The following is a 17140-nucleotide window of genomic DNA, read 5'->3' as shown; positions in this document are numbered from 1 at the left end:
TAAAGTTATTTAAATATTTTTAAAAAAAAAAGGCATCCCGTTTGTGAGTGAAATAAATTCACTCATTTAGTTAATTAAATTCGCGCGTATTTAAGCAATTAGTAACAAATGAATTTCATAATAACAACTATATTTTTTTGAAGCATATTATTTTTAACAAATTAATATTGATTTTTTGTGTATTTTATCACAATTATCTAATCAAAAATTCAGTTCAAATGACGAAATAGTAAAATAAAACTCGTAGAAGACAAAAAGAAAATAAATATTTATTATTGTTAAACAAAACTTATAATTCTAAGAAATATATTAGCGCTATATACAACTATTTACAGAATTAATTAAGTAGGGTGTAATTTCTCACAATAAATTTTAACAAAAACATCGTATTCTTAGAAACCTTAGGAATAAAATCAGAAGTAAATTTTATTATGAATTACATAGCTATAAAATAATTTTTGCAAACAAATCACATCTTCTACAATATATATATAATTTAATTGGTAACTTAAAACTTGTCCAGTCTTCAAACAAAAAGAGGTAGAAAAGTTAAACATTTTCGAAAGATATAATAAATATCTTTGGTGAGTACAAGGTAACTTACTAAACGACGAAAATAAATAATACTTCATGAGATGTTGTTGTTGTTGTGACGTTTATCGTCTCATAATTTCGTCAATTGTAAAGCCACGTGGTTTCCTGGTCGTGCTCGTGACTTCCGTACCTTCAAAGCATTTTGACTTTTCTGTTTCCTCTTTATGGTTTTCTTCAACGTCCAGTACCTTCACTTCCTCATCTTCGCTAACAACATCGTCGTTTTCATCATCGTCGGTTTTTTTTGACGTCGTTAGATCCAGGCACGACGTACTGTCAACTTGAACTTCTTGAACTGCAATGGGAATGAAAGAAGAAATGGAATTGTCATTTCCACCACTACCACCACCACCAACAGTAGCAGTAATGAAGGGATTGTCCTCGCTAGATTTAGAATTGTGTTGGTGATGCTCTTGGACCTGATGACTATGGAGATCGTGGAAAGTGGCGAACAATTTGGAACACAAGCTGCACTCCAATGGACGTTCTGTATGGGTCAGGAGGTGGGTCTTCAAATTGGAACGTTGATTAAAAGGCCTACTGCAAACCGGGCATTTATGAGGTGATTCTTCCATGTGTAGAATCTTATGTACAGCCAGGGTGCGCGATTGGCAGAATCCTTTGCCGCATTCGTTACATTTGAAGGGTTTCTCCTTACTGTGGATATACCTGAAAGATGAATCAATTAAATGAAGAAAGAGGAAGATAACAGCAGTGAAATATACGACGTACCTGTGATCCCTAAGGTGATCCTGTCTTCGAAACGCCTTCCCGCAAATATCACAGGAATAAGGCCTTTCGTCTGTATGAGTCCTTTCGTGTATGAGTAAATTGTAACTTTTGGTGAACTGACGACTGCAGAATTTACAAATGAATTGTTTCTTCGGTCTCGAAGATCCAGGACCCATCTTCATTGGTATGGGCGGCCTCCCCACCGGTGCCCTGAGATCATGGAGTTGAGTCCTGACATGATAAAACGCTGCACTTCTGAGCCACTGATTCATCAGAACTGCATTATAAGTTGGATATTGCAGAGAAGGATGTGTTGGAGTGTACGGGTGAAATCTGGGTCCTTCCAGAGCGACTAAGTCCGTTCGCTGATGATGACGGTACCATGTTGGATCGCAAGGATAACGAGCTCCTGGGGGTGGAGAAGAAGGATATGTTGGGGTATGCGGAGGTGTTAAGAGAGTGTCAGAAGATTCTTGTTTGATTTCCGTAATTTTTGGTGGAAAACTTTGAGGAAATCCTGAAAAATCAAAGATCCAAAATGAGGATCCCCATCGAGTAAAACCAACCAAAAGGAATATTTCTAGATCTAATTAAGGTCAATTACTTATCAAAAAGTTTAAAGACAAATTAATAAGATCTAACAGTACGGAGATAATACCTAAAGGTTATCTATCGCAAATACTGGAAAATAACCAGATGCTTGTTCCGCAAAAACTTTTAGAGAAAAACAGCTATGGGTAGTGCCTAAGGCTCTCATAGGCTTCCTATCTAGCTACTTGTCCTATTACAATTGGTTGGAATATTTTCCTTTTGGGTTTATAAAATTCTGAATCTTTTCTACATCGGGAAATTATAAAAAAATTCCGATGCTTACCTTGATTCACTTTCATAATCCCTATGGTGCTCACATATTCACTTAAATTGGCCATGCTACACAAACAGACAAGTTAGAGCCTACGTATTATCACTCAGAGACAACACTAGCACAACAAAAACAAGTACAGTCACTTGAACAAGTAGAATATTAGAACAAATCTCGTCGTTGACAGTCAACTATCAACAACAGCTTGCTTTGATAAACTGGCCTGCTACTCTGGGCTACTAGAATCAGGGTAGTCTTGGTGGTGGGGGTNAAATCATCAAAAAAATTTTTAAAAAGGCGGAAAGGAAAGGAAAATCTTCAGTTTTATGCGACGAAAGTTGAGTACACTGGCTATCGTATGCTTGAAGATTTCTACAATTGAATTGATATAAATGCCCTCTCGTAGGTGTCCAGCAACTTCAGACAGTATTGTACATTATAGATTATTTAAGTTGTTGTTTTGATTCGTACATTCAACAAAAAACGAAATGCCATAAAATACGAGTGCTGCTACCCTTGGATAACGATTATAGAAGTTTTATAAAGTCGATTCATTTGTTTCCCTTTGACCTTCCCCGTGTCTCGTTGAGGCGATGTTGTTGTATACAGCAGAAAAAAAAATTGCAAAACAAAAGAATTTGCGCAGTTGGTCACGACCGATTCGTTATAATGTTCGCAATTATGGTCTTAAAAGTCTGGGAAAGCCCAAACAGATTAAATCTGAGAGCGCGTCTCACTCCACCCACACAAACGGTGAAATTAACGGGTACAGTCAGTAGATGGCGCCTGCAGCCAAGCCACAGGACGCCGCCCCTCGAACTGCTCGCAGGAACGCCTATGGAGACATTTAAGTATAGACTGCGGACCGATTTCAAAGAAACCGAATTATTAGATGAACCCAATGTGATGGTATCGTAGAAGTTTTTTGGGTAGGTCTGGTGCAGTGGTCTTTTGTCTGACAGTACAGTCTTTTATATAGGGTGTAACGGAATTAAGTGCGATGTGTAAATTAGGTGCAATAAACAATCGCATGATGAGTTCAGCAGCGTGGTCAAGGGTAAAAAAATTTAAGACATAAAATCTGATGCCGGTCCTGTGCGTGAACGGGCAAGCAAGTGTCTCCGAGTAGTGCACACCAATAGAAACTCTGCAGATACATAGACTAAATATATTAAATAGTCGGTAAAGAGCACCTAGATAATCATAATTTTATTAATTTCCACACCAACATTGAGGTATTGTCAAGACGCGTTACTTTTGTAGTAACTAGTTGTTCGTAAAATAACCAAAAAAGTCAACTAGGTCTCCAAACAGTTTGCATCACATATTTAACAAAAACAGTTCTTAAAATCGCAGAGGATACACCTACGATATGCGAATTTGCGAAGCACCATTAATGATTATTGAAAATTCAAAATTTTGTTCCGCGTGAAGTAAATTTGTCTGAGAACAACACCCTATTAGGCTAATATGCAGGCACTTTTATTTCAAAACCACCGACACCAATCCATTAACGACCGAAAATTTGTTTCAAGCAAGGTTTGCACTCGCTGCAAATGATAAGGATGCAGCAACGATTCCTTAAAAATTTGCCACACTGTCCCTGCTGTTTCGCGTCTACTATTTGATAGTGCCCTACTAACTCCTAAAAGTTCCGCACTTATTTCTGTTACACCCTGTATATCACTTTTCTTGTAATTCCTTGGTAACATTATCGCATTTCTGGAAAACAAGAGGATGGCATTTAGACCCGAGCGAAAGGGGATATTTAAGTTTAAGCGGAATGCTCTCCGGATTGTTGCTCAGGATAAAAAGGGAGGTGTTGCAACTTTTGTTGATTGCTGGGCATTCAAGAAGGATTAGTCCAAATTGGTACTTTCTTTAATGACTTTTTTAAATTATAACTTTTACATTACTCGCCTAGACACAGATACATCCAAACCGTTCATTTTCTCTATTCCTCATACATCATCAGTCATTCCAGGTTAATCACATCTTCATCTGAACCTTGATGCAACAAACTGATATCAGAGATCTTTTTCGTTTTACTAGTTACAGTGCAAAATCACTTTGTCATAGTGAAATTATCTTTCATTAGACTTCAGTCACTGTCCAAAATAGTAAACGATTGAGAGCGACAGGCTTTAACTTTAGACCTGCATTTAAGAATGGATTATTCAATTAGCTACCTTAAGAATGATGAAATACTGTACGAATTCGATAAGGTTCCATTCCATCTGTTTGATAACAAGTTAGATCGGTTTAATAAAATTACTTTTGATAAGAATTTTCCTCATTAGTTTCTCCAGTGTTAGTTTACTAAACTTTACTGATGGTATATTAATTTGAAATACTTTTTTCGATTTTTTATTTACCCACTACAAACTACCTCAAATTAATGAGGGAAAAATTGTGGCTGTTGTCACACCCACCCTCGCCGGGAATCGAACTCGGGACCTTTGCTGTTGTCACCTCTCGTAGTTTAGTGGTAGAACATTGGTGCGTAAAGCCAAAGGTCCCGGGTTCGATTCCCGGCGGGGGTGGGTGTGACAACAGCCACAATTTTTCCCTCATTAATTTGAGGTAGTTTGTAGTGGGTAAATAAAAAATCGAAAAAATTATTTTAAATTAATACTGCATATTAATCCACTATTAAGTAACTAACAATGTCATAGGATTTTCATACATTTACTGATGGTGTTACAAGAATGTCCATTTTCCCTTTCATAATTATTGTTCGACTAGAATTTAAAGTGAGCATGCATGCCTCATATAACATGTGGGTCTCTTGTAGCAAAAGACGTGCATGAAACCGCAGGGATTTCCCCGTAGATCCATCAGTTACATTAGAAGGAAAAGAAACTGTTGATGCAGTTACAAAAATATCCATGTTCCCTTTCATAATTGTCTTCTTCCTTCTCTGAGACTACCCCAATAGAATTTATTGGGGGCATGCATGTCTCATGTAGCATGTTGGCTGCATATGTGACCAATGACGAGCATGCCGATAGGGGAATATTCCCGTAGATTTTTCAGTTATTAGGATAAAAAAAAATTTTTTACCACTACGATTACAAGAATATCATATTTTCCTTTGCATAATTATCTGTTTCCTTCTCTGAGACTACCCGTCTAGAATTTATTGGGGACATGTATGTCTCATGTAGCATGAGGGAGCCGTTAGAGGGATTTCCCAGTCGATTCTTTAGTTGTTAGAACGAAAAGAAGCTTTACAATATCCATTTCCCCATTCATAATTATCTTCTTCCTTCTCTGAGACTACCCGACTAGAATTTATTTGGGGGAGGGGTATGCATGTCTCATATAGTTTGTGATCTTCATGCGACAAATGACAGGCATACCACAAGAGGAATTTCGCCTCAAAATTATCATAAAACCCCACAGAAGAAAAGTAGAGAGCAAAACTAATACACATATTTAACATTCTATCCCATCATCTGCCTGGTATAATCCGATTTATTTTCCCTAATTCTTTATTAAAGTGGCAAGTGCCTTTTGGGCGCCCTATAGGGTAGCCTTATGGGGTCCACATGAGGCAGTGCAGCTAACCTAGCTAGGACCCTAGATGCCCCACTCACAAAACTCCTGTAGGATATCAAAACGAAATATGATAAAATTTTCACAAGACGCTAGTGGCTATAACTGAGGGTAGCTATAGACAGCTATACTTTGGTAGTTTGCTATTACCTGTTGTGAAGCCAAACGAGTCCTTAGAAAATCCTTTTGGACCTGTAGAGCAATCCACGGTCTTCTCGGAGCACCAACCATTTCCACCAAAAACTGCAGTAGATATTTAATCATATTTTTTTAATACCTCCTAATCTGTTATTATATTTGTTTTGTTTTGTTGTATATCAAATACACTCCGTGGAAACGATTTTATTAATTATCAGCACCCATATAATTTGTTTCATATGTTTTTTTCGTCCGCATAGGTAAAGCACGAACGCGGTTATATATTATTTTTAATCTTACCAAAGTAGGCACGGGCAAGAGCGTGACGGTTGGTTTCGTTGTTGCTGCGTGGCAGTAAGTTTCTAGCGATGTCGGATCTGTAATTTCGGCGCTTCCTATCTATCACCATTGACAGGGGGCAAATCAAGAGCGGCCAGAAATAATCGCGGTCCCGACTACAATTTCCCACGTAATAATTACCAACAATTACAGAAAACGCAATAATAGGACCATTAAACAATTAAATGCAATCAGAACCCGATAATACGGCAGAATCCTCTTTGAAACTGTCAGACGGATTGATAGATATCTCCGGATCGGGGATGATCATGACGACCGCGTATAAAGCGGAGTGTGTCCGTCATGGACGAGTAGATCACGACCCCAAGCCATTGTTGTCGCTTCTATCAAAATATTCTAGACATTGCATATTATTTTCATAATCACTTTTCTTGCGATTTCCATGCAGTAGATCACAGAAGAGAAATAGATAATTGAGGAAACGTGTGCATGAAGTACCCATTAGGCCTAATTAACTATTTTGTCGAAGGAAAATACCACGAATGGCGCGGTAAACGCCATCTGTAGTACGATGCTACATTTTAGGATTACGTACGCTCCAACAAGGTCCATTTAAATATATGGATATCTACTTGTTGAAAGGAATCCAGGCGTAGCCAGATTGGCAGTTTTGACAGAATACACATCACTTCGAATTATTTTATTGGATTATGGTAACGTGCTTATCACGTTGAGGTTAGCTACGCCGGGATTCGTTTCAGCAAGTAGATATCCATATATTTAAATGGACCTTGTTGGAGCATACGTAATCCTAAAATGTAGCATCGTACTACAGATGGCGTTTACAGCGCCATTTGTGGTACTTTCTAAAACGCGCTGTTAATACAGCAGGTAAAAGTTGGTCTGAGCTATCTGCGACGCGCTGATGAGATCCAAAAAGATCGAAATCGCGATCCGCGTCTGGCAGTTTCGACAGAATCAGACCACTTCGAACTATTTTATTCAACTATTTTGTCATTTACCATCCCTTGAGCTAAAATTATTGTGATATCCCAATTCAAAATTGCCTTTCGAACGAATGGAGTAGACAATTCAAATGCACCAAGATGTATTTTAGTTCATTTGCATCAATTCCTTGTTCAGATCATTGCTGTGTGTTTTTGACGTCATAATTATGATACCGATGAATGTAGTAAGCGATAATTATTACCATCTAGTAACCAATATTCTGTTTCACTCTTCCTCCCTCCCCATTATTAGGGGATAACTCTGCTTAAATTAAACAGAATTGGAAAGTTTTAATCAAACTTGGAGATGAAGGACTAGCATACCGTAGTTCAGAAGGGAAATCTTCAAGACACCCAGTAGTCGGTACTGTCGGATTTCCGATGAAAGTGTCCTCGGAGCAACCAACTAAAACCCCTCAGGCCGTTATAGTCCTCTTCAGCCTTGGTAGGCGTCTACCAGTCAAAACAAATAATGTAACAGTACTCGACAGAACTTTAATCATTAAAAAATCCTATTCATAAAAATTTGATAGTGCATAATACTTGTCCTTGGTATGCCAATTAGGGAAACCTTTCCGGGCATAAACCACCCTAAACCCTTCAGATTTTCCAATCAGTAAATCGTCTCCATAATCTAACACAACCATAATCTACCTTAAGCCCATAGTAGTGTGGAACACTAATCTGACCTATACCATTAGTGTATGGCCTAGCACTTCACATAAAACAATCAGAAAATCCTTGATCGCCATTAACGTAAATCCAAGTACATGCAAAGGATTTGATTGAGCTTTACTACAAGAAACGACAGCATCAGCAATTGCAAACTGATAAAAGATCTTTGNGTCATTTACCATCCCTTGAGCTAAAATTATTGTGATATCCCAATTCAAAATTGCCTTTCGAACGAATGGAGTAGACAATTCAAATGCACCAAGATTTATTTTAGTTCATTTGCATTAATTCCTTGCTAAGATCATTGTTGTGTGTTTCTGACGTGATAATAATGATACCGTTGAATGTAGTAAGTGATAAATTTTGACTATCCTGTAAAACCTACCAAGCCGCCGTTATAGTCCTCTTTAGCCCCGTAGGCGTCTACCCAAGTTTGACTTAACACTCTCAAAACAAATAATGTAACAGTACTCAACAGAATTTTAATCATTAAAAATTCCTATTCATGAATACTTGATCGTGCATGACACTTGTCCCTGGTATGCCAATTAGGGAAACCTCTCCGGACATAAAGGAAGGTGTCCTAGGAGCTACTAACTAAAACCCACCAAGGTGCCATTATAATCCTCTTTAGCCCCGTAGGCGTTTACCAAGTTTGACTTAACACTCCCAAAACAAGAAGTAACAGAATTTTAATCATTAAGAATTCCTATTCATAAAAATTTGATGGTGCATGACACTTGTCCCTGGTATGCCAATTAGTGAAACCTTTCCGGACATAAACCACTCTGAACCCTCTACATATTCCAATCAGTAAACCTTCTCCATAATCTAACACAACCATAATCTACCTTAAGCCACTGACCTTTATCATTAGTGTGTGGCTTACCACTTAAAACAATCAGAAAATCCTCTCTCGCTATTAACGTAAATCCATGCACATGTAAAGGATTTGATTGAGCTTTACTATAAGAAACGACAGCATCAGCAATTGCAAACTGATAAAAGATCTTTGGTGAACAGAATATGTATTTTAGAGAATAGATACACTATGTATTTAGTTTTTGTTAACTCTATACGAAATAACAAACCAGCTTCTATCTACCTTCTAAGTTATACGATTCTATTTTCTATTTTTGTGTTATGTTACGTTCTAATACCTTGTTTATTAAAATTAAATTCACATGTCAGTTACCATTAGTAAACATATTCATGTCCATTGCTGTAGGTAAAGATCAATAAGTAACGAAATCTCCATATGGATGTAGCAGGTAACCCTGCTTTTCGATTTGCTGATAGTATCTAATGCTAATTGAGCAGTTAAATTAATTTTTACCATTAGATTATCAACATGTAAAGTACATGTAGGTATACGTGTGCATGGACATCCATGATGATGCAACTTAGCGAAGCGAAATCGTCCATCCATCTTTCTATCGGATCTAATAAAGGTATATACTAATGGTATGGTTTTCGTGTTGCAACATCGGCGAAAGAAATCGGAGGGGGCCATGGGTCTCGGTCGTTACGCCATATATTTGAGGTCCGCTAATGATTGACAGCTTCTGGCCTGCTTGATTGTTGTTTATGTTTTGTTTAAGTATGAATTATTGACTTTTTGACAGGTGCGCATTTGGAAACGTTCTCCTCGTAGTCGATAACCTGTAACTAAGGGTACTTACTGCGTTTTTTTGAAATTGTAGCTTTTATTTGTGCCTACCCCGGGGGCCTTTGCGGTTTCTACGCTTTTAATAAAAGCTCCATCGTAGAAAATTGTTGTTCGTGGCCACCTGCGGTTTATCACGAAAAACTGGAAACAGCAGTAGTCCAAATTCCAATAATAAAAACATTAAGTGATCTGGAAACTTAAGATTTAGATGCACTGTTTTGTCTTAAGGATTTACTTAGCNATATATAATTTAATTGGTAACTTAAAACTTGTCCAGTCTTCAAACAAAAAGAGGTAGAAAAGTTAAACATTTTCGAAAGATATAATAAATATCTTTGGTGAGTACAAGGTAACTTACTAAACGACGAAAATAAATAATACTTCATGAGATGTTGTTGTTGTTGTGACGTTTATCGTCTCATAATTTCGTCAATTGTAAAGCCACGTGGTTTCCTGGTCGTGCTCGTGACTTCCGTACCTTCAAAGCATTTTGACTTTTCTGTTTCCTCTTTATGGTTTTCTTCAACGTCCAGTACCTTCACTTCCTCATCTTCGCTAACAACATCGTCGTTTTCATCATCGTCGGTTTTTTTTGACGTCGTTAGATCCAGGCACGACGTACTGTCAACTTGAACTTCTTGAACTGCAATGGGAATGAAAGAAGAAATGGAATTGTCATTTCCACCACTACCACCACCACCAACAGTAGCAGTAATGAAGGGATTGTCCTCGCTAGATTTAGAATTGTGTTGGTGATGCTCTTGGACCTGATGACTATGGAGATCGTGGAAAGTGGCGAACAATTTGGAACACAAGCTGCACTCCAATGGACGTTCTGTATGGGTCAGGAGGTGGGTCTTCAAATTGGAACGTTGATTAAAAGGCCTACTGCAAACCGGGCATTTATGAGGTGATTCTTCCATGTGTAGAATCTTATGTACAGCCAGAGTGCGCGACTGGCAGAATCCTTTGCCGCATTCGTTACATTTGAAGGGTTTCTCCTTACTGTGGATATACCTGAAAGATGAATCAATTAAATGAAGAAAGAGGAAGATAACAGCAGTGAAATATACGACGTACCTGTGATCCCTAAGGTGATCCTGTCTTCGAAACGCCTTCCCGCAAATATCACAGGAATAAGGCCTTTCGTCGGTATGAGTCCTTTCGTGTATGAGTAAATTGTAACTCTTGGTGAACTGACGACTGCAGAATTTACAAATGAACTGTTTCTTCGGTCTCGAAGATCCAGGACCCATCTTCATTGGTATGGGCGGCCTCCCCACCGGTGCCCTGAGATCATGGAGTTGAGTCCTGACATGATAAAACGCTGCACTTCTGAGCCACTGATTCATCAGAACTGCATTATAAGTTGGATATTGCAGAGAAGGATGTGTTGGAGTGTACGGGTGAAATCTGGGTCCTTCCAGAGCGACTAAGTCCGTTCGCTGATGATGACGGTACCATGTTGGATCGCAAGGATAACGAGCTCCTGGGGGTGGAGAAGAAGGATATGTTGGGGTATGCGGAGGTGTTAAGAGAGTGTCAGAAGATTCTTGTTTGATTTCCGTAATTTTTGGTGGAAAACTTTGAGGAAATCCTGAAAAATCAAAGATCCAAAATGAGGATCCCCATCGAGTAAAACCAACCAAAAGGAATATTTCTAGATCTAATTAAGGTCAATTACTTATCAAAAAGTTTAAAGACAAATTAATAAGATCTAACAGTACGGAGATAATACCTAAAGGTTATCTATCGCAAATACTGGAAAATAACCAGATGCTTGTTCCGCAAAAACTTTTAGAGAAAAACAGCTATGGGTAGTGCCTAAGGCTCTCATAGGCTTCCTATCTAGCTACTTGTCCTATTACAATTGGTTGGAATATTTTCCTTTTGGGTTTATAAAATTCTGAATCTTTTCTACATCGGGAAATTATAAAAAAATTCCGATGCTTACCTTGATTCACTTTCATAATCCCTATGGTGCTCACATATTCACTTAAATTGGCCATGCTACACAAACAGACAAGTTAGAGCCTACGTATTATCACTCAGAGACAACACTAGCACAACAAAAACAAGTACAGTCACTTGAACAAGTAGAATATTAGAACAAATCTCGTCGTTGACAGTCAACTATCAACAACAGCTTGCTTTGATAAACTGGCCTGCTACTCTGGGCTACTAGAATCAGGGTAGTCTTGGTGGTGGGGGTAATAGTAGCAGGCTCTAGTAGCGTGGCAACGCCTTGTTGATTAAGTGCAGTCGCTCCGATTGGAGACCTGTACGCCTGCGTCACTCCGCTAATTGCAGGACGCTCAGATATTCTACGCAAGAGTTGATTGAAAATTAAATGAATTTCCGCTTTTTGTTTACTCGGGAAAATTGCTGGAAAATTTTGTTAAGTCGTTATAGTATTAACAAAAAAAAGTAATTATAATACACAATGGATGTTCAGGTACTACTTACCTGCTGATTTGCTGATAAGTAGATATAATCAGTGAGCTAATCAATAGATATTCAGTTGAGGTAGCTGCCTTTTAAAAGGGTTAAAAACGACTCACCCTTCGTTTCGAATTGATCCTTAAAGTCTTTAGTGTTAATCTAAATGTGTAGATTTGCATTAAAAACGTGTTCCAGAAACGTTTTCAAAGATTTTAGAAAAGCCTAAAATCGTGTCTCAATTGAACTCACCTGAATGTTTTCTAACAATGCCAAATTATTCTACTTCCACCCTTTGAATGAATGAATGAATGAATGAATAGAGCAGTAGTAATCCCGGATTATAGACTATTTACTTACTTACTTGTTTGGTATTTACTTCATTCATAACCACAAAAATAATAAGTTGACAATGTCCTTTATTATCATCAGCTTAAGCCAGAGCGTAGTGGATGGCACCTAATACCTACCCGAAGGGAATCGGAAGTAACGTAACAGGGCACTGCATTAGATACATATTAACAAACGCCTATCTAGCAGATTTTTCAATGTCAAGGCATTAAAAGTCCAGTTCATAAGATAAGAAGGAATTTGTATCTCTCAAGAACCTTACAATAATCCCTTGTAAAAAAGTGAAAATAATAGTTACTTATCTCAGTGGTCAGCAAACCGCGGCTCTTTCAGAAGACCATTGGGGCTCTTCAAGTTCCCTTAAAAAAATCAAAAGCTACAGCGGAACGCAGAGTACACTTACACCTAAAAGCAGAGATTTGCACTAAATAACTGACTTTACAATGGATATCAACGAAAGCTTCAAGGAAAAGGAAACAATAGAAGAAATAGTTGGTTTTGAAAATAAATTGCTTCCTTTATCAGAAGATATGGATGAGTTGGTCTGTTTGTCGCATTACCTACTACATTTCCCAATCTTAGGGAATCATCGGAATGGAAGCAGTGCTTCTACTGACACTGATGGTTACTTCACAAGAGCGATCAAAAAAATGAAGGATGATGATGAGTTTGTCGAACGATTTGATCAGTTCAAAAAAGTAAGCCTACCTTGCTTAATTGTCAAACCTCTCAAAGGAAACAACCAAGAACTAAATTTTACTGCATTTAATATCAGTGCTGGTTCATCTGAAATCGAAGTAGGTATTAGAAAAGCAAAGATTTGTGGAGTTTGAAATTTACGAGTCTAATAGGTAGCAGCTTAGAAGAACTGGAAAGGCAGATATGTCTTTCATGTTAAAGCATAAGTGGAAAACTCTAAAAGCCTAAGCCTGAGGCACTAATAGAGCAGTCTTCCGGAATGCAATGACCAAATAAAAAAATGCCTTTTCGTGTGCGGATGATGAAATAATGTTTATTTGTTTTGCAGTTCGAGATATGGTCTTTGAATCAGAAGATGATAACTTTTAAATTCTTTTTCCATTAGAAATAGCCTATATGTAACCTATGGACTCATATTAGCGGTAATAGTTAAGAAGTACACACAGAGAACACTGAGAGCAAATCGAAAATGTATTTATTTCACTAGAAAACGTAATCTTTTACATATTATAAGCTGGAATTTATTTTGTCAAATCTATAAAGTTGAATGAACATTTTTCATTTTATTGAAATTACACATTTATATGTCGACATTTTTTCTTTTTATGTCAAGTGTAGAATACATTTTTTCGCTTGAGTTTACCTGAAAATAATTATCTGAAAACTGTTCTAAATTACCCAAACTTACAACAGTTAAATGGCATTCATTGGATTTATAATACTTTATTATTTATATGAAAGGATCGCTCCAGATATTTGCATGAATTTTCCTGTATCATGTTGTATTCTTGAAATGACGACGCCGTCCTTTAACTATGTAATAGAATATCAAAATGCAAGTAGTGTAACGACATCTAGTGGGTATTTTTTGTTACTAAAGTATTTCGTGCGTTAGACCAGGCATTACTAAGGTATCAAGTTAGTTTACTGAATAAATTGATCAATAAATTTCTTACAAAGAACTTAGTAGAGGTTTTTATTAGATAATAGAATATCCATACATTCGGTTCTTAAATCCCCACTGGTGTGTAATATAATTTCGTTCAAACAGATGATAAGCGTCAGTATACTGATTGATTCTATAGTGTCACCGTTGTACATACTTAACGTTTTTATGTTCATTTAAACGTCTCTGGCTTGATACTCATGCCCATAAGCCTTTGAAAAAGATCCCAAAATTAGTAGTTCTTTTGCTTGCTGCTATTTTGACATCGCCTGACGTGTCTACCTAATTTAAATTTGAATAGCTTTTCCCAATATACGAGGGTGGATTGATAAGTTTCCGGCCTGACCAAGAAAAACAAGGTTTTTAAAAATTTTTTTTTTTTATTTCTCAACATAATCTCCTCCAAGGCTGATACATTTCTCATAGCGGTGTNCTATAAGAAACGACAGCATCAGCAATTGCAAACTGATAAAAGATCTTTGGTGAACAGAATATGTATTTTAGAGAATAGATACACTATGTATTTAGTTTTTGTTAACTCTATACGAAATAACAAACCAGCTTCTATCTACCTTCTAAGTTATACGATTCTATTTTCTATTTTTGTGTTATGTTACGTTCTAATACCTTGTTTATTAAAATTAAATTCACATGTCAGTTACCATTAGTAAACATATTCATGTCCATTGCTGTAGGTAAAGATCAATAAGTAACGAAATCTCCATATGGATGTAGCAGGTAACCCTGCTTTTCGATTTGCTGATAGTATCTAATGCTAATTGAGCAGTTAAATTAATTTTTACCATTAGATTATCAACATGTAAAGTACATGTAGGTATACGTGTGCATGGACATCCATGATGATGCAATTTAGCGAAGCGAAATCGTCCATCCATCTTTCTATCGGATCTAATAAAGGTATATACTAATGGTATGGTTTTCGTGTTGCAACATCGGCGAAAGAAATCGGAGGGGGCCATGGGTCTCGGTCGTTACGCCATATATTTGAGGTCCGCTAATGATTGACAGCTTCTGGCCTGCTTGATTGTTGTTTATGTTTTGTTTAAGTATGAATTATTGACTTTTTGACAGGTGCGCATTTGGAAACGTTCTCCTCGTAGTCGATAACCTGTAACTAAGGGTACTTACTGCGTTTTTTTGAAATTGTAGCTTTTATTTGTGCCTACCCCGGGGGCCTTTGCGGTTTCTACGCTTTTAATAAAAGCTCCATCGTACAAAATTGTTGTTCGTGGCCACCTGCGATTTATCACGAAAAACTGGAAACAGCAGTAGTCCAAATTCCAATAATAAAAACATTAAGTGGTCGAGAAACTTGGCATTTAGATGTACTGTTTTGTAGTAAGGATTTACTTAGCATACGGAAATGTGGGGCAAATAAAAACACTTATCGAAAGTTACCTAAACATTAAAACACGGATTGTATTAAAAGAAAGCAAGATATCAAATGGATGCTACCTTGAAACTATTCGCACCATAACCTAACTTGAGGCCTTATGCACTAAACATTTTTCAATTAAATCATCATTATCATCATAAAGTCGTCAGTCCTAAGTCTGGTTGGACACGTACCTCTATTCTTTCCTACCCTGAGCTAAACTTCGCATTTCCCTAAAACTAGAACATCCCACATCCTTAACTATATGCGAACAGTAATCTAACCTAGATCTACCTCTACCCCTCCTAACTCCCGTTTCTACCTCTAATATGTTTCTGACTAGACCTTCATGCCTGAGAAGGTGTCCTACCAACCCAGNGGAGTGTACGGGTGAAATCTGGGTCCTTCCAGAGCGACTAAGTCCGTTCGCTGATGATGACGGTACCATGTTGGATCGCAAGGATAACGAGCTCCTGGGGGTGGAGAAGAAGGATATGTTGGGGTATGCGGAGGTGTTAAGAGAGTGTCAGAAGATTCTTGTTTGATTTCCGTAATTTTTGGTGGAAAACTTTGAGGAAATCCTGAAAAATCAAAGATCCAAAATGAGGATCCCCATCGAGTAAAACCAACCAAAAGGAATATTTCTAGATCTAATTAAGGTCAATTACTTATCAAAAAGTTTAAAGACAAATTAATAAGATCTAACAGTACGGAGATAATACCTAAAGGTTATCTATCGCAAATACTGGAAAATAACCAGATGCTTGTTCCGCAAAAACTTTTAGAGAAAAACAGCTATGGGTAGTGCCTAAGGCTCTCATAGGCTTCCTATCTAGCTACTTGTCCTATTACAATTGGTTGGAATATTTTCCTTTTGGGTTTATAAAATTCTGAATCTTTTCTACATCGGGAAATTATAAAAAAATTCCGATGCTTACCTTGATTCACTTTCATAATCCCTATGGTGCTCACATATTCACTTAAATTGGCCATGCTACACAAACAGACAAGTTAGAGCCTACGTATTATCACTCAGAGACAACACTAGCACAACAAAAACAAGTACAGTCACTTGAACAAGTAGAATATTAGAACAAATCTCGTCGTTGACAGTCAACTATCAACAACAGCTTGCTTTGATAAACTGGCCTGCTACTCTGGGCTACTAGAATCAGGGTAGTCTTGGTGGTGGCAATTATAGTGCGCGTTTTTTTTAAACAAAACGTTTTTCAAAAAACTAAAAATTATAATAATTAGCGAAATGAACGTAACGTTTTGTTTTTCACTTAATTATGTTTTTGGTTACATAGGAAATTAAATTTCAATTAAGTAATTTACTCAAGAAATATGTTCAAAATTGGTGGAGGCGCTTGGCATATTTTAGATATCCCAATAGGTTTAATGATAATAACATCATTAAGAAACACTAAACTTACAGATTACAAATACATTATTTTAGGACGTCTTTTATCAATGGTTTTGACAATGTTACAATTTTCTTTATCAGATGAAACAGGCAAGCAAAGGTAAAGATGAGTATCTAGCGCGAGTTGCGGAAAGCTTAAGAATCATCAATCAGATGGCGCAAGCCGTCGGGTAGGATAGTATGAACGCAGAGCCGGACTCCACAAATTATGTTGACGATAATGGTACCTACTAATCCGTATTAAAGATAAAATTGATTAACCATATTTTACAATATATGTTAATATTATTGAAATGTTTATACATTTGTACTCATTAAAGTTATTTAAATATTTTTAAAAAAAAAGGC

General features: G+C 37.1%; 2 protein-coding genes across 3 annotated transcripts; both read right to left on the bottom strand.

Annotated features, from left to right (window-relative positions):
- Positions 1 to 318: 318 nt before the first annotated feature.
- On the bottom strand, positions 319 to 16519 carry LOC108737254 (protein bowel-like). Of its 2 annotated transcripts, XM_025980137.1 has the most exons (4): positions 16305 to 16519; positions 15757 to 15947; positions 1327 to 1652; positions 319 to 1263 (listed from the first exon to the last, which is right to left on the bottom strand). In XM_025980137.1, the coding sequence occupies exons 1-4, from the start codon at positions 16357 to 16359 to the stop codon at positions 657 to 659; spliced, it is 1179 nt and encodes a 392-aa protein (XP_025835922.1). In that variant the 5' UTR covers positions 16360 to 16519; the 3' UTR covers positions 319 to 656. The 2 variants fall into 2 exon arrangements, with proteins under 2 accessions (XP_025835922.1, XP_018325492.1); XM_018469990.2 differs by lacking the exons at positions 15757 to 15947; positions 16305 to 16519 and adding an exon at positions 2201 to 2417 and having other exon boundaries at positions 1327 to 1843.
- On the bottom strand, positions 9795 to 11719 carry LOC112906269 (protein bowel-like). Its single transcript, XM_025980138.1, has 3 exons — positions 11490 to 11719; positions 10616 to 11132; positions 9795 to 10552 (listed from the first exon to the last, which is right to left on the bottom strand). Exons 1-3 carry the CDS (start codon positions 11542 to 11544, stop codon positions 9946 to 9948), a joined length of 1179 nt encoding a protein of 392 aa, XP_025835923.1. The 5' UTR covers positions 11545 to 11719; the 3' UTR covers positions 9795 to 9945.
- Positions 16520 to 17140: the final 621 nt, after the last annotated feature.

This window comes from Agrilus planipennis, unplaced genomic scaffold, assembly GCF_000699045.2.
Source record: "Agrilus planipennis isolate EAB-ADULT unplaced genomic scaffold, Apla_2.0 scaffold176, whole genome shotgun sequence".
In the NCBI taxonomy this organism is placed as follows: Eukaryota; Metazoa; Arthropoda; class Insecta; order Coleoptera; family Buprestidae; genus Agrilus; species Agrilus planipennis.
The sequence above is the reverse complement of the archived record's forward strand: the minus strand, read 5'-3'. Positions and strand labels throughout refer to the sequence as shown.